We start from the raw sequence: 23,615 nt of genomic DNA, 5'->3' as shown, positions 1-23,615 counted from the left end.
GTCATCATTGTCAAGTGAGAACGTTGCGGCGCTGATAACGCGACTTAAATTACCTACTATCGGAATAACCTAGCATTATCAGCTTCAGCTGGTCGTCGTCTCGCCGTGTAAAACCGTCTTACACTACTAAGCGCACACGTTGGGGAAAGTGGGTAAGTAGAACAATAGGATAAGCTTAATTAGAACTTAAAAGTGGACTTAGTAAAGTCTTAAATCAAACTTAGTCAAGACTTAAACACAAACTTAGCGAAAACTTCAATGTTCAAAAGTTATATCCAGCAGTCAGCACCTATATATTACGTTTGTACCTACCTTGACATAGTGAGGATCACTGAAATCGCATGCAACTATAGCTACTCAACTCCACCCGATATTTTTATTTCCCACGCATAATTATGACCAGTGTATTAAATTACTGACGTGCTAAAATAATTTGAACTCCATTTATTTTCTTAAATTCAAATTGTGAACATAGGCCTAACCTGATACGTTCAATTTACAAACATTTTGAGGTTAGGCGCGTGAGTTAAATTTATCTTTGCTGATAAGCAGCTGATTACATTAAGCGCTATATCACGACTTCAACTTAATTCTGGTGTTACGAAGCGTTGATATTGTCTTACAAAGTTGATTATAATGCAAAATTGCCGGTAATTATGTAAGTGTCATTATTGCCGTTAACAATCCATTTAACAATACAAAAGTTACATGCATCCTATAAAATCATTGTTGAATACAATTATAATAACAATAAGTCTTGTATTAACATCGGCTATATCTTTGATTATGTGTATTATTACTTTTCTCTTTGAATATAAGCATACTATTTAATTCCATTAAGTCTTTATGCCTCAAATCCATAGTAATACATTTACTTCGTTGGACATAAAATGTTTTATAATGCCAACACACGCTCGTGCTTGCAATGTTTATCATAATGTAGTTCAAATTAGTTTAGTTTGGCCTACGATATAGAACACGTTTGTTTGGGTTCCAGTTATAATTATATAATATATGATTTAAGCTTATATGTTTATTTGTGCATTTGATTTATTTTTAGTCATCATGTCTACGATAGAAGTGTTAATGATAGAGAGCTGATTTTGTTTCACTGATTGTTCTGTTATAGTTATTTATCTACTAAAACATTACAAAGGATTGCTACCTCTTTGAAAGTTTCTTAAATCTAGATTAATTTGGTCAAGATCCGATTTCATAGCCGTCTTAGGATATAAATTTGCAAAATGTATTCGGAATCATAACTAGTTTAGTGAAAATTGTGCACATATATTGTTTTAAATCACATTTCAACTCTTTCAAATTGGAAGTCTGTTAAGACGATGATGAGATTTTTTGAGTGTCTACTGTGAGTATCGCTTAATATTAAATGAGATTATTACTATATTTGCTATTCTGGAAAGAAAATCCTTAGACAATCGTCTAAAGAACCAACTTAAATGGATAATTATGATTACTTCATCTGCTGACGAAATCGACAGTTACTTTTTACTCAAAGTTTTAGAATACCATAAAAATATTGTACGGTCGTAGTAAACCTTTTTACTAGACTACTGTTACCAGAGCCGTTAATTTTAACTGTCGTTGTCTTTTATCACGTGATGTAAATGGCAAATCTTACTTTACTTGATAAGGTGACAAGCCGTAGAAATTTGTCCCGATAAGCTAATAATTTTAGGACTTCAATTGATAAAGTAAAGGAATGAGGCATGAAAAAAAGGAAATGGGTCTTAAAATGAATATTTTTGTGATATTTTCTGATGTACTGACAGAATATTTATATCGTATACTACAGTTTCTGTATGGTGCAGGGATTATAATTTGTTAACAAAATCTAAATAGTATAAAGTTTTCGATGGATGATTTGTTAAAAATTCAAGAAAAAAGATCAGTGGGATTGTGTTCTAAAAACGTAAGTTTCGGTGATTCACATCGATTTGTTGACTAAAATTTTACCAATTAAAGTTTTCTTTGTCAGAGTTTTTAACTAATATTTTCTTTTACATTTTTCCTACATGATCAGATTTCGATTTTGCACAATGTAACATTATCTCCAAAAGCAGTAACGTCGGTTACTATTTTTCAAACACAAAGAATTGCCTGTTTCAAACGAATAGGTAAAAGTTTAAAAGCATGATTAAATAATGTTTAAGAAGTAATACTAGTTAATAATAAAGTTAAACACCTGCACACCTCTATCAGTTACCGTGAGTTAGAGTGCCCAAGAGATTCTTCAGCAGAAGTAAAACCAGATGCTACACTTTAGGTAATTGATCATCCCCGCCATATTTTAACTGTAGGGTGTGTTTATTAAAGTACTGTAAGACCAAATTTAAAAAAAAGTGTGTTTTGTTTTACGTTTATATCTATCGAAAGTTGTGTTAAAAATTACTAATTTGCTAGGGAAGGTTTTTGACGATACCCCTAAAACGAGTTATAAATCTAGAATCTTGCAGATTGTGAAACATTATTTTAATTGAAATGTTAATTAAATTTTGTTTTTGTTTAGTCTTTGTATATGATATAGTACGACTTAACATATACACCGAACACAATGGTTTTACAATGAATAAAAATTTGGACTTTTGACCCCTTTCCAAATGATCCAAATGATGATTCTAAATATTGTGTATCCATCCTAGTGTAATCGATGATAATCATCCCCTCTTCAGGGAGCACCATTTGCTAAAGGTAACCCTAACAGTAGAGGTTTTCAGATCTTACAATTAGAAAGAGAGGGGAGTGTGGTCACTATTTTATAGCGTATTAGCAAACCAAAATTTAAAAACAAGGTAAAAAATAGGTTAGTACATTATTTTTGAAAGGGATGTTAACAGGTTATCTGGTAGACAGGCAGGCTTAATTTTTTATATAAATTTTAACTGAATACCTCTAAATGAAGGAGGCCGATCATCCTTGGGACTAAAACTATGTGTTCAATGAAATGACACTGTGTACACCAGAAACATTTTTGAAAGTCAAATAACAGCCAGAACCAGAGGTAATTTTATATTAAATTTGAATCCCCTTTGTTAGACTAATATTAGTGGGACCCACTGAATCGAGTGTAAGAACAACCTACCCTTACAGGGTAAAACAGCCACTGGCTTCAAACAATGAACTATTTAAATATTCCACTGATTTACCATGATTTTCTATTTCAGATTTTGCCTGCTGATAGAATGACGGACTTCTTGAGGTCACCGGTTTTCCAGTTAAAAGCAATAGAGCTGGTGAGCAAACCTGGGGCCTAATAAATATTGCCTTAGCCGTATCTCGCCTTTATACACGTTGTATAACTCATAAGCGTCTCCAGTAGTAATTGCGGTGGACTCGTAATGAAACTCACAGGACAGTTTCGTTCAAAATCACGCTTAATTTCCAACTTCATAATGATCAAGTATGTATCGTGGCCACGATAACTGTTCATTATATACTTTAAATAGAAATAAGGGAAAACACAATTTTAGCAAAACGATTTTGAACGGTTGGCCAACACTTGTCATACATTATTTAATATACTATTTTTAATAAAACTACCGTAGTAAAGTAAAACAGATATTTTATAGAAAATATCTTAAACATTTTTCGTCACGATTAGGTAAAGACATAACTAATCGTGATGGAAAATTCCCGCAATGATATCTTAAATAACATAAACTCATCATTGCTAAAAGTGAACTACAAGAGTAAAACTAATGATTGGTTAAATTAACTAAGTTACAATTCGCAAAACGTATATTAATGTGCATTCCTCGGTTATACCACGGATGGTCTATGGTTATACCCAAGATGTTTTCTTGATAGTTTTAGTTTGTTGTTGAGTTCATTTTTTGGATTTAGCGAATTTCCCCATATAGGGAATAAGCTATTACCGTAGTACTCATGGTAAGACTTGGACCCGGGACCGATTTACTTTTTCGTTTTGAGGTCCCTAGAGGCCAAAACAACCATCCGTTCAAATTCATTTATATATGCTAATACATGTAAGTCCGATACCACGATAACCTAAGCAAAACTGATCCGATTTTGACGAAATTTGGTATAAACGTGTTAACCTACATTTATTTGAACGAGTTCGCGAACCACCATGATCGGACTATGGGAACAGGGGACTATGGGAACGGAATAGGGGGTTTATGGAGGGTTTTATGGGGTAAAAATGGGGTTTTAGTGAGTCGGTGGCTCAGTCGGTAGCGTCACGGACTTCGGGCCCAAGGCAGCGATGTCGTGGGTTCGGATCCTGGTCACTGCCAAAAACATTTTATCAGTACAGATCACATTTGTACTGTACCGGCTCACTCCTTGCTTTGCTGTAAACGATCCACGCACGGGCCGGGTCGTTAATCTATGCGGACGGGCAAATGCAAAGTTAAAAGAGGCCACCAACCTCTTAAAAAAAAAAACAATGGGTTTTCCCATTTTTGACAAAAAACCATAAAATTTAGCAATTTCTTTCCAAACCATTTTGTAGAGCTTAAAAAAACAAATAATTTGGTATATGGAAGCGATATTATGTACCTAATGGTTACGGAGAAAATTCAAAAAAATTGTAAATTTACAATTCCCATGTTATTTTTATGGAGAATAAGTAAACTGTTGTAGTTTGCTTGTTTATGAACATATTTTAATCAAATTTGGAAAATGCATTTTTTTTTTACTACATTATTAACATTTTACAAAAACACTTTTACCCTCCCTGTTGCAGCAAACCTTAGTACTTGTTAAACTAATTCTATTTAAATAGGGAATACAAGTGATATTTTTAAGGAGACATTTTTCATTTTAGTGTAAATCTAATCAGGGAAATAGAAATTTGCTTAGTCTCCAGGTTTGCTGCGGCGGGGGTATTATATTTTAAGGTAAAGTAATGGAGAGTATTTTAAATACTGAATTTTCCCACCAATAAGTACTGCGTTGCCTATAGTCCATTCCGAACTTTGTTTTTTATTACCAACAAATGTGGTTACCTCAAAATGAAATGTATTTGAAGTGGGAGTTCGCTGAGTCTTAGCATTCTCAAATAATTATGTAGATAAGCTTTCCGCATTTCAGAAAATTATAATAACACAAGTTTTAATGGCATCATCACTATACTGTACATAAGAACACACTGTTTAAACTTTTATTCTTTACAAGTTTCGCGCATTTATTGCCTGAACTGAGGTCAGCAAGAGGCACAGTTGGTGACGTGACGGATCACGACACGGCAGAGATGTCCGAATTCTCACGCCAGGTGCTGCCTTCAAACTTTTATAAGTACAACTAATTCTTTTTCTGTCTGCTCACTCCCTTGATATGTTCCAAACATAAGCCTTAAAGTCTATGTTGACGAATAATTCAAGGTCATAACATACCCCATATAACATGGGGATCAACAAAGCAAGCAGGAGTCGGCCCGGTACTAGAGTCCCGCTCCCGCACGGAACACTAACCCAAGACTTATCTACCTTGTCTGTCACAATATCGACTCAGTCACCTAATGAGCTAAGATTAATTACGATGGTGCAGAGATGTTCTATACCAGGATTATTTTACTGTTCGTCTTAAATAATACATAATTGGAATTCTAAAACTGTCGATAAAACAATAATAATAAAATGTTCTCCCAGTAAGCATATTTAACTCGATTCAGTGTTCTTGTGTTCTGTAACGTCTATTGTTTATTTCAGTTGCTGGGGCTAGTAGGGATCGCATTCATTTTTACAGCTGCTCTTCCCTCCACACAATCGGTTTTCCTAACCGAGATCGTCCACTTCACCCTCTTCAGTTACTTGATGCTAGATCTTCTAGTAATCGGGGGGTACTTCCTCAGAGAGCCCGTCTCCAAATTCTTGGTGAGAAAAGTAAAAAATGCTCATATAGTGTGTAGTTTTACGGCACATTTTTAGGTTTACGTTTGTATGCTGTTGATATTCGAATTCAAATTCTTTATTCACTCACAAACATCTTAAAAAGTACAACGTAGAAAGATAGGAGTGTTGTCGTCATAATAAAAATTAGAATAAAAAAACTATAAATAATAAACGTACACAACTCAAAATTATTACTAGTGACATCAAGTAAAAGTTACCATAATAAAAAACAACAAAAAGATAAAAATCCTGCTAAAATTAATGAAAGCCATCAGGTATGTATTCAACATGAATTTAGTTTGTAAAATTAAATTAATTCTTGTCCGTTTATAAAACATCAGAATAGAAATCTTCTATTTTATAAAATGCTTTTTCAATTAATAACTCGTGTAATTTTCCTAGGAGTATGTTTTTTGGATTGTTGGTGATTCTTTATGGTAGTTTATTATAAATTTTTATAGCCGTGTATTTTGGTGTACGTTCAAAAAGAGTGAGTCTATGTATTGGGAATTGTTATAAATGTTTCTGACGTGTGGAATAACTATGTGTAAATTTAAACTCTTCGAAACTGTCTATATTGTTAATTAATAGCTTAATAGTTTCAAAAATGTGCATACTTGTGATGGTTAAAATCCCTAATCTCTTAAAAAGAGGTCTACACCTTTTTTTCTTAGACACTTTAACCATGGTACGTACAATTGATTTTTGGGCGTTAAGAAGTTTTTTTGTTTGTTTTGGAACTGGATCCCCATAGCTTATTACCATACCTTATTATAGAATCAATATAGGCACAATATACTAATTTACATACTTCCAGAGACGTTGCATCAATTGTAACACTTATTGCATAGCGAAAAGAAAATAATTTGTTGTTAGATATTGAATATGATCTCCCCAATATAATTTTGAATCAATATGTATTCCTAATACTTTGTGTGGATCTTTCGGGATTAATAGAATTGTCTATTTAATGAATCTGTGAATCTGTCTATTTAATGAATTTGAACAGTTTCCCCCCTTAAATTGCATAATTTGTGTTTTTGAATTATTTAACAAAAGTCCATTTTGAGAGAACCATTCCTCTAGTTCTTTTATTGACTTCTGAACAATGATTTCCAATTGATGTATTTTTGAGGTTTTAATATAACATTTGTGTCATCTGTACAAGAAGAGTTCGCCTGATATGTTACGGTCTATATCATTAATAAATATTAAGAATAGTGTTGGCCCCAGGATGGAACCTTGAGGAACACCGTACCTGATATTATTCCATCCGGAAAAGAACTTGTGGCCATTTTTATAAACTACTGTGTGTTGCTTTCTATTTGATAGGTAGTTTGAAAGAAGTTGCAATACCTGACCACCAATTGACTTTCTTCAGTTTGCAAATAATTAGTTTGTGGTCAACACAGTCGAATGCCCTGGATAAGTCACAGAACACCTCAGCAGTACTCTGCTCCTCATAGTATGTTTTCTGTGTCCTCATCCAGCGCCTCAGAGACCATGTTGACAATTTTAGTTAATGCCTTTGTGGTTGATTTATTTTTCCTGAATCCAAATTGTGATTGCGAATATAGATTGTTCTGTTCTAAGTAATTTGTCAAGCGGAAATTAATTGGTTTTTCAAAGATTTTTGCAAAGTTGCTTGAAATAGAAATTGGTCTGTAATCAATAATATCTGTTCTTTTTCCTTTCTTAAAAATTGGTTTTACTGTAAAAATTAGATATTGTATGCGTGTTGTCCGTTAGTCGTTTCTAGGTTGCTATGTTGCTTGTTTGTATAATATGGTTCTTAGTTTGTACGTTTGTTTACTGAATGTTTTCGTGCTACTTTTGTATGTATGTTCTCACGCCCACGGCCTCAAAAATGCAAATTATAAAAAATGACTAGTACCTTCATTTCTTAATATATTCAGTCTATATCCTTTAAAACAGCCAGCCCGCAATCTTATAGTTTATGATAAAGTGTTCTGTATTAATTCCTCTTTGTTATTATATTAGTCGCACCCCTTAATATTGCTGGATAAATAAATTAACCTTTATTTTCATTTTGAATTTAACCAGTAGTCATTTGATATCCTAAAACAATGAATTCAATTTATGTGGTGGTGCTTCAATATCAGTGGTTAAGCTACGTTTGACGTGGATTAGAAAGGTTTAGATATAAATTATACGATTGGCGTTTATGTATATTGCAATAGATGCTCTCTAACGATCGTTCCATTTATTTATTGTTTGAGTAAACACTTTAACAAAACAACTAATATAGTACCTATGCTGAATCTTTACTATATTTTATGATTTATAACTCTCTCTTAAACATTCTATAGACGTTTATAATAGAATGAAAACGGGCTGAATCTATCTCTGTGAACTTTAATGAACAGAAAAGTTGAGAATAATGCTGTCAAAAGTTGAAGCAACTGCAATAATTAATTGTCAAACTGTAGAGAAACTTGGTTTTACCGAGTTTAAGAAATCTCTCTCAGTTATCTGTTCAGTGAGAAGGTTTGACATTGTCATTTTCAGATTTATTTTGAGAAACCGATATACAATCTGTCAAACTTGTTTAGTCTTAATATTTTATCACATCGATTTAACTCAACCGCATATCATTTTTTGGTGTAAAGAACTTATGTCCAGTCTCTAAGCGTTTGTAGGGTGTCATGTTTTGTCAGCCTACTCGTGGTTGTTTTCAGCCCTCTTGATGTAAAGCCCACTCATGTTAAGTGTGACTGGGAGCGGGGACTGTACACAAGACCCTTGTGAAAGGACAGAGGAAAATAGTTTCATATTTTTATACGGATAAACTAAAATACGTTTTCCAACACTACCTAATAAATTTACACTTATATTGTAAATTATAATTGTGTTTCGACTTAATAGGACGGCGAACGTAGATAAAATATGGTACAGTTCCATCGTACGTGTAGTAAAATAAACAGTCAAAGTTAAAAATATGCAATTTTATGTACCGTATTCGTGTAGTATTGCCAACACGTATAATGTTTGACATAGAGGTATATTTTTTTATATTGAATTTCTTATATTTTGTCTTGGGGTATCTTAAATAAGAGTGAATTTTGCTTCGTCTGATTGGGAAATAACGTCTAATAATCAAATACAAACTCCATATTATAAACACTTTTACAGCAAGGAGTGCCAAACATAAAACATCCGTTCTAACACATTTATTCAATTTAATCTCTTTTCAAATTATGGGCAAATAGCTTCTAAAAGTAAATCATAGAAATATACTTGCACTATTCACAAATAATTCGTTCAAGGATCATAAAAAAATAATCAACATCATCCCAATACATACGGAAAAAAACAATTACTTTATAAATACTACCAAACTTGCTCTGAAGACTATGCAATTTAAACCAGTCGGCTATTTATTAACAGCCATTTCAATACAACATGTTTTACGTTCTTTTTCTATATATTTTTACAATTTACACAAGTAAACATATTAATCCTTAAAACATTAAGTAAATTATTATTGAATATTGTAATCAGTACAGTTAAAATTACTAATATAATACGTAAGCATGTAATTGTTTCAAATGCTGCATGAATATTTAACATGGACTTCTAACTTCCAGAACTTGTAGAGTTGAAAGTAACTTTTAATTTCCATAGTCTTAGTGTAAACCTTTTTGGGAAAGTAGTTAACAGAGTCCCAAATTGAAAGTTACTTTATACTTAAAGGCATGCGAGAAGGAATTTTACATGCCAAATCTCCTTATTGGAAATAGATTATGCAGCCTATCATTTGGAAAAGAAATACCTGGTCCAATTGTAAACGCATGGATCTTCTCGATAGGAACATATCAAAATTATTCACATACTAAATTCTAGTTAATTTCTTAAACCGTTACAGATTTCTTGAAATTGTTCAATATATGATACATAACCTTTACTATTTTCTTTTTCCATATTTCACAACGAGGTTAAAAGAAACCTTTCTCAGTAAATAATTCGTTTAATTTTTTTGTCCCTTTTGTGTCTTATTTCGATCTCAATGTTTAGAAGGTCTCTTATCTACAAATATTTATTCGATAGGCTTTCTAAACTAAGCTCGAAATTTCACCAATATAAAATATACAGGGGTTTGTAAAACTAAATCCATATCAAAAGAATTTACGTTTTACATTCTGTCTGGTTATGTTTGATAATTATGGACAGCTGAAATTCCACTCAGCAATTCTCGTATTACTTGTGTAAAGCATAAAGCATGTGTATTTAAATATCGATATATGCGATATCGCAAAAAGTAATTTAACACAGGCCTTTGAGAGGTAATATCCTATGATAAACTACACAACGCTTAAATCAATGTATTGATATGCATTTGAAACTGCCCTTGGTTGGTTTTATATCTGAAGTTAAATAAATGTTCACCTATTTTAATTTTGATGCAAGAAAGAGTTAACTAAGGAAGAAGGACTATTTTAAATATGTATTATATTTTTTAACTATGACATTATCGTTAAAACCATTCGTAATTTAAATTAAAAGCACTAGTTAAAAATATGCTAATCAATAGGGATATCCACGGAATACAATTTAAAGGTTTTCCCCAGGTGAAGAACTTAGAATTTAGTTTATCAACATGTTCGTTTCGATCCCTAATCTATGCAAAATTTTTAAAACGTTCTTTTAGAACATTCAATTGTCAGTAGGCTAGAACATTGTATAGGCTATGCATCAACTGACTAATTGGTTTCTGTTTGGTTATCTTTACATGATTTGAAAAGTTTTAGAACCATGTTAACCGGATTAAACAAGTCACAATTGATTTGACAGTACTTCATTTTGTTTCTTGAAGCGTAGGTCCGACCAAAGTATATTCAAAGTAGTGTTTTTCTCCTTAAAACATTATTTTGACGGTTGCTATGTGTTGATTATCGGTAGTTAATATGAGGTTTGGTAGGGGGAGGGTTGCGTTAAAACAAACAATTCCCTCGTCGCGTCCGTCGCTGAGTCATACTTGAGTCAGCTGTGTGATTGCACCTTTCTGAAGGGGGATCGGGTGATATTAATAATTTTATATTGTCATCAACTTCAAATCATTGAAAGTTTCGTATAATAATTCAATATGAAGAATCGTTTAGGGCGTCTAGGCAGAAGAAAACTCGTGTTCAAATATCTGCTTCTAAAAATATCAACTTTTACAAATAGGATCAGCAGTTTTTGTTGCATCGTTATCATTATACAGTATAAATAGTTCATGTTTATAGACTGGTTAAAATTCACAAACCCACACTGAATTGTTTAGCTTCAAATTAAATGTGATGTAACCGTAACATTTTACACGTTGTCAGAAATTGTAATACATAGCTACACTGACTCAAAACGAAGTGCCATTTTCCAATTTACATGCTATAATTAAGGTTTTATTTACTGAATTTATTACTTATAAAACCCTTTGCTGTTAGCGTAGTTGTACAATGAACACAATGATTCAACAAAGAGAATATGTGGATTTTGTTGATTTAATAACCAGGAAATTGAAAATGTCTGAATACTTCAAACTGATTGCATAACATTTATAACAGTTAGTTAACATGTGCGTTGATTAATAGTAAAAGCCATCCTCGGTGAGGTCTAAAAGCTAAAAACGATGTATATGTTTTGTAAGTATTTATACTTTAAAATAAAATAGCCTATATTCGTTTTTGAGCATTAATATAGAACTGCAATGAATAAATCAAGAACTGCTATTCACTTTCTAAAAGAGCAAAGCTTTTAAAAGTAATATTGCAAATGAATCTTCTGAGGAAATACCTCAAATGCTAAGTCAGTCGGTGGGTTTCACGAATGAAATCCACTTCGTTTTCACTGTTAGATACTGCAAAGGATTTCTAGTTCTATAGATACTAACTACACGGCATCTAAAATATTCCATATAGCAAAGTTAAGTTACAAAATTCCAAATCCAAAATTTCTCAGTTGTCAAGCTCAACTGATGAAATGCTGCCATCATATTTGAAGGCTGCAAGGAGTGATCACGTAAATGGGAGATATTCTGCACCTAATTACTAATCTCCTTTAACAGATTCAAGTTGTATAAATAACTTTAACTATATATACATACACTTAAGTGGAGTATACATTCTAAATGGTATGTTTAAGTTGAGAATGTAGTAGGATTTATCTGAACCATACGATAGAGTATGCTGCCCTAAAATAGTTTTTTGTGCTATTTAAGTAAACTTTGTATCATACCTAATTGATAGGCCAACTGATTTTGAACTCATTTATTGAATGCACAGGGACAGACCACGTCTCTAAGTGCGTCAGTCAAACATTGTGAGCTTTTCGTGCTACCCGTTTCCTGCTTAATAGCACGAAATGATGCTAGACGCCACCAACGGACGCCACATTCACCCGGTCACGACGCATCATCCTTAAGTTACCATTAATTCGTCTTATTATCGTTGTAAATGTATCTTTTTTATGTAACTATGTCCGTATTCGTGTGCGTGTTTGTGTGTGAATGTGCCATAATGTGTATCGACAACCTTCTGATGAAGTGATTATTTTGACATCCACTGGACGCCTGAGGATGACTTCTTTATGAAGTCGAAACTAGTTGCGTGATAGTAATTGCGACTACTGGATTACTAGAATCAGGTATTTAAACCAATTTATAAATTTAGTACACTGATTGTTTGGTTCTCAAATGGGCCTACAGTGAATTATGAAGTTTTTGAGGTCGCTCTGTCATTTCTTCGGCGATTTTACGTTTTAAATAATTTCTTATAACCTTACGATGGAGCTGGTTTGGAAAGAAGATGGTTTATATTACACGGTCCACGAGAGTCTGCAGTTGAGGGAGGAGCCTATTTACCACGTGACTTCGAATGAGCCAATGAGGACCATGCGTGGTTGCCAAATCTAATAATACCAGCTGATTTGGAAATATTGTTTAGTATATTTTAATTAGTCGAAAATTAGTGAACGGGTGATGTTGCAACGTCGCGCTAGTCCAGCCATGCTATTGGCTGCCGCCAACTGCAGACTCTCGTGGCCCCTGGTGTAGTTTTAGGTACAAGACATTAACTTTCATCCGTCGATATAATTGATTTGTACGATCTTTCAACACATCGCCAAGTGACTCCCGCACACGACTTCCTATTGAACCGAAATTTGTATCCTTCGTAACTGACAATGGTTTGCCATATTTAGTACGGTACGTAGTAAAGGCATGGGTCTCACATTATTTCGTATTCATATAAAAAGGCTACAGATGTAGTTAAGAGATGGTACGTCTACTCCGGTATCCAGAGTCAGTTTTAGTAAAAAGATCGGGAAGTCTTTATTAAGTCAAAATGTCATTCTTCAAAATAAGAAATATCATTATCAGTATAACTAAATCAAAAGTAATATTACATTCACTCTTGTAACATAATTTTAGTAGATCAAAAGTTAAAACGGTGGTAAAAACTTAGAATGTTATCTTAAATATATTGTATATAAATAGTATGTAAGTGAAAATCGCATATAGATTATAGGTTAGAGCTCTTTGTTGACAGTTTGGGTTCAGAAACGATTGAATAGTTTCCCAAGAGCACATAAATACCAATCCTGGTGTAAAACACACAAAGACTGAAAAATGAATGTTTTTGAAGGTCATGTTGATCAACCTGAGCGGTGCACTCTTCAGCCTAGTCTCCGGCATTGTCCTGATCGTGGGATGGTCTCAACAAGACTTGACACGACTACTGTTCTCAGGAATCGTAACCATCATCAACGCATTGGCCTACGCCGCCGATTCCTACTACATCATCAGGTTCAACACTGACTGATATTCCACCTGTGTCCTTTGTGTACATACTCGTATTAATGTGTTCCCTAAGTAATTTGTAAATAGAATCAATAAATGTATGTTTCTCCCACTATTTGGTATTTACTCCATTATGAAAGTTGCTTTTGGATTACCTCATGAGTAATTTCCTGATTGATATTGTTTCCATTCACATATTTAAATACAAAAGCTGTTACCATGTATTATAAAGGTTGGGCAATAGTATGGTCGCCCGCTTTTAACTTTTTAATGAGCTACACAAGGAAACCCAAATCTGCACACCTCCATGTGGCATGAAAATGCACTTCTTTGCTGGTATCCCAATTTCGTATAAAACACCAAAATGGTTATTTTGGGGACAACTCAAAAACTTTTAATGTAAAGCACCATCAAGTGTACTTTTCAAAGTGTATTTTTTATTTATCATAATATTTATCACTATCTTAGTTTTTTAATTTTTTAAAGTATGCTAAAATATGCTATGGATTAGCAAAAAATAACCGGCCTGGGGAAAGTAGTATGACCTAGACTACTCGGGATTTAAGAGGAGGCCATTAGTTTAAAAGAATATCGGCGAAAACTAGAGGTCTCTATCTCAACCCAGTACAAAATGGTGGCAGTTTTTAGTTTTCGGGCATTATATTTAATATTTTTGAGCTGCCCCAATATGCTTCATTTTGGGGTTCCCAGGGGAAATTGTGATACTAAATAAAAAGTACACTTTTTTTGTGAAGGGATACAAAATCTTATAAGCTTTCCTGGTACAACCTGATAAAATGTTAATATTGGATTGGGTCTCTGAGGTTGATGAAATCTAAAAACCGTCACCATTGTGTATTGGGTTAAGATAGGGTCCTATAGTTTTCACCGATATTCTTTTAAACTATTGGCCTTCAAAATGAGGTGTCACTTGATGGGGCTCTATGCTTGAAACTTTTAACTTCCTCCGAAAAATCCTATTTTGGGGACCCGGGCAAAATTGTCATCCCGACCAAAACGTAGTTCTTAGTTTCTTGTTACAGTAATAATGAGTTTGTTTCCCTGGTACAACCCATTAAAACGTTAAATAGGAAATAATTATGTATATTTTTACATGGGTTTTTTTCAGGATAGTGGAAAATAAAAAATGCCGCTATTCTGTAATGTGTTTAGATAGAGAGCTCTAGTCTTCGCCGATATTCTTTTAAACTAATGCACTTTAAAATGAGGATTTTATTATGGTGCTTTACATTTAAAATTTTTGATTTTCCTCTAAAATAACCAATTTGTGTTTTCGGACAAAATAGGGATTCCAACAAAAAGTGCACTTTTACGCAATATAGAGGTGTGCTGGGTTTGGTTTTCCAGGTCTAACCCATTAAAAAGTTAGTAAAAATAGGGTGTGTCCATACTTTTGCCCAACCCTATATAATATTAAACAATAAATTGTACTAATATTGGTATAAATTGTAGCTCAAACCCATAGATTTGTATATTAGACCATTCTGAGTGTAAAAGAGCCCTATATTTTAACTATTCCTCTTTAATGGTTATCTCAAGTTATGTTTAGTGTACTTGAAATGCCTCAGTTTTACATTTACATTTTACGTTTAATCCTATTCGGCAAGGCATAAGAATTTATGCTATTTTTACTTCTAAATTCAATGTACGTTTATAACTGAGGTATTTCTATACCTATTTTCCTTGACTGATTGTTTTAATTTTGTTGAGGCTATAATGTTAAAGTCCCATTTCTACAGCCTTATCTGTTTAATTATTAATTTAATTCGCTATTTTTGAATTTTTGAAAGAGGGAGATCTCTAACATGGCAAATTTCCTCCTCTCTTCATTTATCTATTAAAAATTTATTCTTGATAAATTAGACTACAGTTTTAACGTGTTTTGACCAATAATTTACAGTATAATATGGTGAAATGCCGTTTCCTCCCAAGGAAAAGCGTTCAAAAGAACACTAGGCTAGACCTTTTAAACTTGCACTTTTATTCAATATCAATAAATGTTTGTATTGATAAAAAAGTGTGGGAATGGCATAGATTAAATTATTAGCTGTGTACAAACCCCTAATTTTGAGCCAGTACGATCGCATGAAAATACAATTCCGAGTGTTCTGTATCGACTAATATTTGGCAACTTACAAAACAACGCAGCCAACAGATCCTGCATATTGAAATACAATGCAAATAATAAACCCCAAACACAGGAGGCCTAACTATCAATGTGTATTATGGTTCGAAAATCAAATGCAAAGTCTATTCCGTGCTAAGATATTTCATTTATGTAAGGTTTACTTCTGTGCCAGTAGCTTCGTAGGTATAGTATTTGTATGGAGTCTTCGAGTTGTAAGGGGTCTGGAGAGGAGAGTAGTGATGGTAGTGTAAGAAAGTTTTGATCCGATTAACCCAGAATCCCCAGGAGTAGCCTAATTCAATCCTCAGCCACCACTCTGAGGCAATGTTCCGATCGACGTATAACTTAAAGTTCCTTCTGATCTTATGGTCAAGCAGCCATTTCCAAATTATGTTTACTTTTTTAACAAATATCATTGTACAAAAATATAATCCCCGTTTGTAGTTCCGACTAATAGCTGGGCCCATGTATTTTTTACACCAATTGGCTATTAGCTCTAGAGCTGAATAGAATGTTTCGTTCATTATTAGCTTCAAATCTAAGTAAAATCTTTCATTGATTATTGGCTCTACAATTAAATACAATTTTTCGTTGATTATTGGCTCTATAACTAAATAATGTTTTGTCGAGTATTGGCTTTACAGCTTAAATAAAATTTTCCGTTGAATAGGCTATGGTTTATTTTTGGTTGGCTCAATTTGATTTTTCGTTTACTTAAATTTGATATATTGTTAACTGAATATATTTGTCATCCTTGTGGAACAGCTGAAGCAAATTTTATTGTTAGTTCTGTACGTCCAACTATAGAGGTTGTGTTTTTTTACAATTTGTTTCTTGTTATTTAAGTAATTTAAAACCTCATTTAACCGAATAAAACGATATAACCATAAACAATAACTGGTCTCCTAGTTATACAGGGTGAGTTTTAATTGTCCCCCCCCCACTTTTTTCTATATTTTTTCAAATATCAATCCCAGACCACTTCTAAACATTGTTGAGTAGTAAGTACTTCATTTTGACAAGGTGGTCATTTCCGGCCGCCATCTTGGATCCGCCATATTGGATGCAAAATATTTTTTTCAAATGTAAAGGTGGGGTTGTGATCCATTATTTCGAAATAGATTTCCAACCTGATTACAATGCCGCAAACCGTTAAAAAAAATCTTGACTCATTCTAAAGTTATGAGGTCTTTTTAAAACTTTATTTTTAGCCCATTTTAACTTTAATTGTGCTTGTACAAACTAAGACCATAATCTCAAAATAGTGCTAGATAACTATAAGTATACACTACCAGTCATTGCCAACCTATTTTCACTTGGTTATGAATGATGTATTTTTTTCGACCGCCATCTTGGATCCGCCATTTTGAAATGTGATAAATTATTTTAAATATAAAAGGGGTGTTGTGGCCCATCATTTCAGATTACTTTTTTAAGCCGAACTCAATTCCATGGTCCATTTTTCATTTTCATATTTTGATTTTGAAATATTAACATTTTTATCAAAAATATTGCAATGTTTCATAAATAAAACTTGATAACAAAAAATGGATTGCGGCATTGAGTTTAGCTTAAAAAAGTAGTTCAAAATGATGGGTCACAACACACCCTTCATTTTTAAAATAATTTATCCCATTTCAAAATGGCGGATCCAAGATGGCGGCCGAAAAAAATACATCAGTCATAAATAAGTGAAAATAGGTTTACAATAACTGGTATTGTATACTTATCTTTATCTAGCACTATTTTGAGATTATGGTCTTAGTTTGTAAATGCACGATGTTAAAATGGGCTAAAAATAAAGTTTTAAAAAGGCCTCATAACATTAGAATGAATCAAGATTTTTTAAAACGGTTTGCGGAATTGTAATCAGGGTAAAAATCTAGTTCGAAATAATGGGTCACAACCCGACCTTTACATTTGAAAAAACATATTTTGCATCCAATATGGCGGATCCAAAATGGCGGCCGGAAATGACCACCTTGTCAAAATGAAGTACTTACTACCCAACAATGTTTGGAAGTGGTCTGGGATTGATTTTTGAAAAAATGTAGAAAACAGTTGGGGGGGACAATTAAAACTCACCCTGTATAACCAAATAGTAAAGCAAAAAACCTTGAAAATAACCCTGAAATAATACCAACAATATTTTGTCTACCCCAGCGATGAACATGAACTACGTTCATGAACTAGACACAAAATAACTAGCTTCATAATTTCCATTGGGATGAGGAGTCTACTTGTGTTGCTTAGTCTATGACTGAACATTATACTTTTCCAAAATATATTTTACTACACATCAATAATTATTACAACACTAGAATGTTTGGGCTGTATACGTAAACGTTACTATACAGCCAGAACAAATATTTTAAATTTTATTAAAACAAAAGAATTTTCTGCTTCCAACCTCTAAACCTTAAAATATAATAATTTCTGAAAAAATTCAATCAACCATTTGCTTGGGACTGAGAAATACTTATTACTTACTTTCAGGAAAATCTTATAAGCCTTTGGTTTACTTATACATTTTATGAGTATGATGCTAGTGTATATAACACTGGTATAACACTCTTTAATCGTTTAAACTGAAAGGATTAATACAATTAAAAGGCAGGATAAACGGACATCCTCAGTGTTATTTATTTACGTAAACACAGTCGTTACTGTGGGAGTAACTCTTCTGTCGTCGGCGCCCTAACCCCCCCTTACATCCCTTCCACGTAGTGTCTGCGAATTACCACCTTAAAAGTGATATGTCAGAAAAATACAGAATTTAAAAAAATCGAATTGCTAACTTTATATTTACTAACCTTTTTCATTAATCCTTTCCCAGTAAAACCAAAATTGAGAATTGCTCACATTTACCGTTAAATACATTTACGTTAACTACATTACATATATATATATATATATTATTTTCTAGTATAAATTAAAGTTCATAGTTGAATAACGATATAGTATTGTTCAAAATAACACTACTACAGTACTAGGATATGTGTAGAATCTTCACTTATTTTGAACGTTATTAGTAGTTTTGTGATTCCTTCAGGCTTTAAGCTGCAGGAGTATTTTTGGCATTTTGCTATACACAACCTAAAAATTCTAAATTGTTTTGCAAGCTATAGCAAATTTGCTACAAATAAAATTGATGATGTAATGTTCAAACATGTAGTATTACTGGAAAATTTTATAAAAATGATAAACAAAATTATTTTTGCTACAGTTGTCTGATAGTTTGTAGCATTTTTGCTAAAACAAATTTCATCCCAGCCTATACTCTGGATTCCTTTAAGCTCCACTAATTGTTTAAAGACTTGTCGAACACGACTTTAATTCATCAAAAATACTTCAGCTGAGATGACAAAATCATAAACTCAAGAAAAAAACTAAAGCAAGTTGACTTTCTCTTCCCTATCATCAATCTCTATTTGCGATTGACATTAGAAATTAAATTATTGATATTTTATCAATATGAAAATATATTTATTTAAATTGCATCACGGACTGATAATAAAACGCATCTCTATATAAAGCTATATATATAATGGTGTACAAGTACAAAAATAATAACAATTAATTGCTGAGAATAAATTTTTGACAGTGTCTGTGTCCACAGGTAACCAATTATAAGGGTAATTGTTCCTGGAGCTCTGAACATTGGCAATATTTTGAAGGTCAAGATTAGTTTTGTTATAAAAACAACATTTTATCAGCCTGAAACTAGTATTCTGCATAGTAGCGGAATAGTTACACAGTAAATTAGGCTTAAAATATAACACAGATCAGTGTTGAATGAAGCGTAATGCTAAAATGTAATGATGTCAAAGACAGGAAGTAATAATTCAGTTTGTATGTCTACGTATTATTTTATTCCTTTTGCTTAGTTGAAATGGATGAGCTTGTTTCATTGTCTATTTAAAAGTAAGCTCGAAGCTTAGTTGCTAAACGGAAGGATTCGTCATAAAGAGGTATTCTATTAATTATAAATGCATTAACTTTGCATTTAGAAGCTACTAGGTTGCATACAGTTGTCATCACAATATTGTAAACTGCTTTCACGACAGACTTTCAATTTGTTAGAAATGATCTAATATAGAGTGGTGAATAGAACAAATAACGGATTGGCAAGATTCGCTTGGGGCAGTTCGCTACTAACAAAGTTATATTTTGAACTTTTGTACTTTGATATTGCATAGCTCAATATAAATTGAACATGAACATGTGTATAGTGCATATTGAATGTTTTCTTCAAAATCCAATATTTAAAGATGCTTTTTTTAAAAATGTTTAAAGGTATAAAATGTTAAGAGTTTGATACAATTGGGGCTTTACAACTTTTAAATGCGACTTTTAAACCCCGTAGTTACGAAAAAATACTCATATTTTATAAATCCATAACTCGGCTTTGTGTATTTTTATAAAAATCTCACCAAGCAAGATAAAAAGATAAACCAAGCAATGAAGTGTTACAATACGACTTTGATGAATATTGTAAGGACTTATAACCCTTGAAGATTTTAACTACCCTAATTGTTCTTAACAACTGTTCAGTTGTACTTTTATGTATTAGATAAAAGACAACTTTCATTGCCCATTGTAAGTAAATAAACGATAAAATGCCGGGTTTTTAGTTTAAAATTGACTATCAAATAATAAATAAGGTGATAGTTTTTTTATTCACCTTTTAACCATTCCCCGATTTATTCACTGATTTTACTATGCATAACAACAGCAAAGGAAGTCGATTTCGATCGCAACTTCATAATGTGTAATAATGTCGACAAGTGTATGCCTGCTTTTTATAAATGTTTGAATAGGTTTTTTACATCAGTCAAATTCAATTTTTTTGCTACAAATGAGATTGTTGTCTAAGAGAACTATTGTAACTACAATATTACAATAATACTAACAGCATTACAATAGTGGTGGTGCTCTACTAGCGATACATACATTTGGAACACTATTAAATTAAACTATTAAACACTTTGTGGGCGTTAGGAGTGGGTGTAGTGATGCCTTGGAACTTTGATGTTGATCGTTATTTAGAAGAGTTATATAGCAGTTATGATAACAAATATGCAATATTATGTTTATAATGGATCACAATCTCATACATTTTAATAGTGTATAGCCTTAATGCTGTAGGCCTACATATGTTGTGAATATCAAGCTGCAGATTTCCAAATTAATTTATGGTAATATAAACAACTTATTTACTATATTAATGTATCGAAGAAGTATTGTATGGAAAAGTGAGTGATGTTTTGGAGCCCATCATCATAAATCATTGATTAAATTATTAAGATAAAACATGAAACGGAGATTTTATATTTGCCTTACTCTATGACATGTCCAAGAATTGTCAGTGAAATAATAGTTTTAATGAATTCTCTTAGCCTATGAATTACGCTAAATGGCAAATTGTATAGATTTTACTGAAAGTATTTTGTTCTTGGTGAAGGTTATCAACCAAAATATGTACCTTTCTAGTAAGGAAATATGTTAAGTAACAGTATTTGTTTTTAATAATAAACTAAACGTTACAGTATTAGGCTGTATAAGTCGACATAATGGTACTGTAATAGGGTTAAAATGTCAGTATTCACCCATCAACTATTTACATACGTATATATTTTTATGTAGATGAATAAAAATTGTCACTTATGTGTGAGATACTGTATAACTGTTTGAAACCTCTAATTTATTTATGAATAATTCCCTTGTTTCTTTGAATACCAAATATACCTATATCCTACTGTACTTCGTTTTGAATTTTGATACAACATTGAAGTATGGGACTTGAAGTATGGGGATTGAAGTATGGGGGTATATTGACTCGTCTCGACATTGATTACGTTAGTTTTGTCAATATTTATCAATTCCTCTGTCAATTGAATTATCAACCGACATAATCTGTTACCTATATCAAAAGTACGAATGTTACATTTAAAAATTAATTTTAAAGAATGGATGAAAGTCAATTGTTGCTCCTTCACAAAAGTGGCGTACGATCCCATAACCTGTCAGAACCTTCTTGTAACCCCTATAGATTGGATTGACTGTCAAAGCCGGCAAATATAAAGTTCGATCCTGCAGTAGTCATTACCTTAACCCAAGGACATTTGGTTCAATGTGCTCGTAGAGGCGTGGAGGTTAGCTCAGCCTGCTAACTACTAACTCGGGAGTTAAGTTAACAGTAACATCGGGAACGTAACTAAGACTATTAACGACTAGACTATGATAGTTATGTTACCATTGACGTAGGGGTTGTCGCCAAGTACAGTGGAGACGATGGCCAAGAGGAAGGCGAGCACAGAGACCTCCGTCATGTCACCGTCGCCGTCGAGTGTCGAGCTGTTGTGGGTCGATAACAACACCCTGCAAACCACCCTAACCCCTCCCCTCTACCAACCCCCACAACCTAGACACACTACATGTGTTTATGGTGACGTATTGCGACCAACTCAATTGTCTCGTCAAGTTACGATAGGTGGAATAACGAAAGTGTTTTAAAATGCTAGCAAGAGAGCTCTTGACTTAGAATACGATTTTCTTACGGAAAACTATCCACGACGGTGTTTTATGAGTTGAAAGTGTAAGAGGTGAATCCCAAATGTATTAATAGAATGTAAATATGAGTTAATAAACAAATCCCAAAATACTTGGTGTAGTTAAGGAAGAGTGCTATACATATCAATCAAATATATATAGCAAATATATATATAAATAAAAATCTATATAAATAAAATTACAGTTTTGTCTGTACATTGCTTGGAATTATGCAGTTTTTGGTTATTTTTACGTTTCATAGCCTAAGAAAGCCGAAACGAGTCTTATCTCAATTTCTGTCTGTATGTCTGTTTGTCTGTTTGTCTGTTTGTCTGTTTGTCTGTTTGTCTGTTTGTCTGTTTGTCTGTTTGTCTGTTTGTCTGTTAGTCCATTCTGTGACACCTTCTGTAACGCCAAAATGTCATTTTACGCGGCCTACTCCTAGAAAACTAGATTACCTATCAAGGTTCTAATCATTTTTCTGTATTAACTGTATTGGTGAGAGTGTCTTTGGCTATAAAAACATGGCCTCGCTTCTTTGAAAACAAAATAACGAACCACCAAAAACTCGATTTTGTTCGATTTTTGTCAAATTTTCTCCCAATGTTTAATATTACATTTTATGAAATAACGATCAGCTGTTTGGATTAGTTCTCACTTCTGCCTGTCACTTTACAAATACCGCAACCATTTCCGATCAAGTTTAGTCAGCACATCCAAACCAAGTGAGATTAAAAACGTTGTGCCTTACTTAACCGGTTTAATTAATCGCAAGTGCAACGATTGTTCTTGAGTTTTGATAACCGGGGAAAATACCGTGAATCAGTGTTGTATTAGAGTAGGCGTCGCGCCCCGCTGGCAGAAATTGACCTTGAGATGATCTAGGTGTACTCTCTGCTGTTTATCTCGAATGCGCATGATCAGCTGGTCTAACCATAGCTAACCACAGCTGACCACGTGACGTCAGTAGGTGTTTGTATTAAATAAATTATTAAATTATTATGGATAAAAAGTGTTGGCCTGACCGGGTTTTGAACCCCGCGTTAGCTAGTTGAGCTACAACAGCAGTGTTATGGGTATAGGTTTTATATTGGTAAATGACACCTTGAACCTATATAACATATGTATATATACAGGGTGTGTAAATATTGGAGGTTTGATTTTAACATGGTTTAATGCTAACCTATCATTGGAGGTTCACGGGTTCGAATCTAACCTATGTTAGAGGTTCACGGGTTCGAATCTA

The 23,615-nt window shown here is 33.0% G+C and overlaps 2 protein-coding genes across 2 annotated transcripts in view; one reads left to right on the top strand and one right to left on the bottom strand.

The window, feature by feature from the left end:
• LOC128998079 (uncharacterized protein CG3556) overlaps window positions 1-22,169 on the bottom strand; it is a 46,829-nt gene extending 24,660 nt beyond the window's left edge. The window contains exon 1 of the mRNA XM_054424065.1: window positions 22,074-22,169. Within this exon, the coding sequence (XP_054280040.1) occupies window positions 22,074-22,149 (76 nt within the window). The 5' untranslated portion in view covers window positions 22,150-22,169. The remainder of the gene's footprint in view (window positions 1-22,073) is intronic.
• LOC128998080 (uncharacterized) lies at window positions 27-13,783 on the top strand. The gene is made up of 4 exons (XM_054424066.1): window positions 27-152; window positions 3,183-3,251; window positions 5,691-5,855; window positions 13,514-13,783. Exons 2-4 carry the CDS (start codon window positions 3,201-3,203, stop codon window positions 13,688-13,690), a joined length of 393 nt encoding a protein of 130 aa, XP_054280041.1. The 5' UTR covers window positions 27-152; window positions 3,183-3,200; the 3' UTR covers window positions 13,691-13,783.
• Window positions 22,170-23,615: the final 1,446 nt, after the last annotated feature.

This window comes from Macrosteles quadrilineatus, unplaced genomic scaffold (assembly GCF_028750875.1).
Source record: "Macrosteles quadrilineatus isolate MER2022 unplaced genomic scaffold, UCM_ALF_1.0 Scaffold_7__1_contigs__length_78375512, whole genome shotgun sequence".
Taxonomy (NCBI): Eukaryota; Metazoa; Arthropoda; class Insecta; order Hemiptera; family Cicadellidae; genus Macrosteles; species Macrosteles quadrilineatus.
This window is presented reverse-complemented; position numbering and strand designations above follow the sequence as displayed.

Excerpts from the sequence above, each read along its gene's own strand:
- LOC128998080 (XM_054424066.1), top strand. The coding sequence starts at position 3,201 with ATGACGGACTTCTTGAGGTCACCGGTTTTCCAGTTAAAAGCAATAGAG. Across the intron at positions 3,252-5,690 it reads AGTTAAAAGCAATAGAGCTG|TTGCTGGGGCTAGTAGGGAT; the intron begins GTGAGCAAACCT and ends TGTTTATTTCAG. Across the intron at positions 5,856-13,513 it reads AGCCCGTCTCCAAATTCTTG|GTCATGTTGATCAACCTGAG; the intron begins GTGAGAAAAGTA and ends ATGTTTTTGAAG.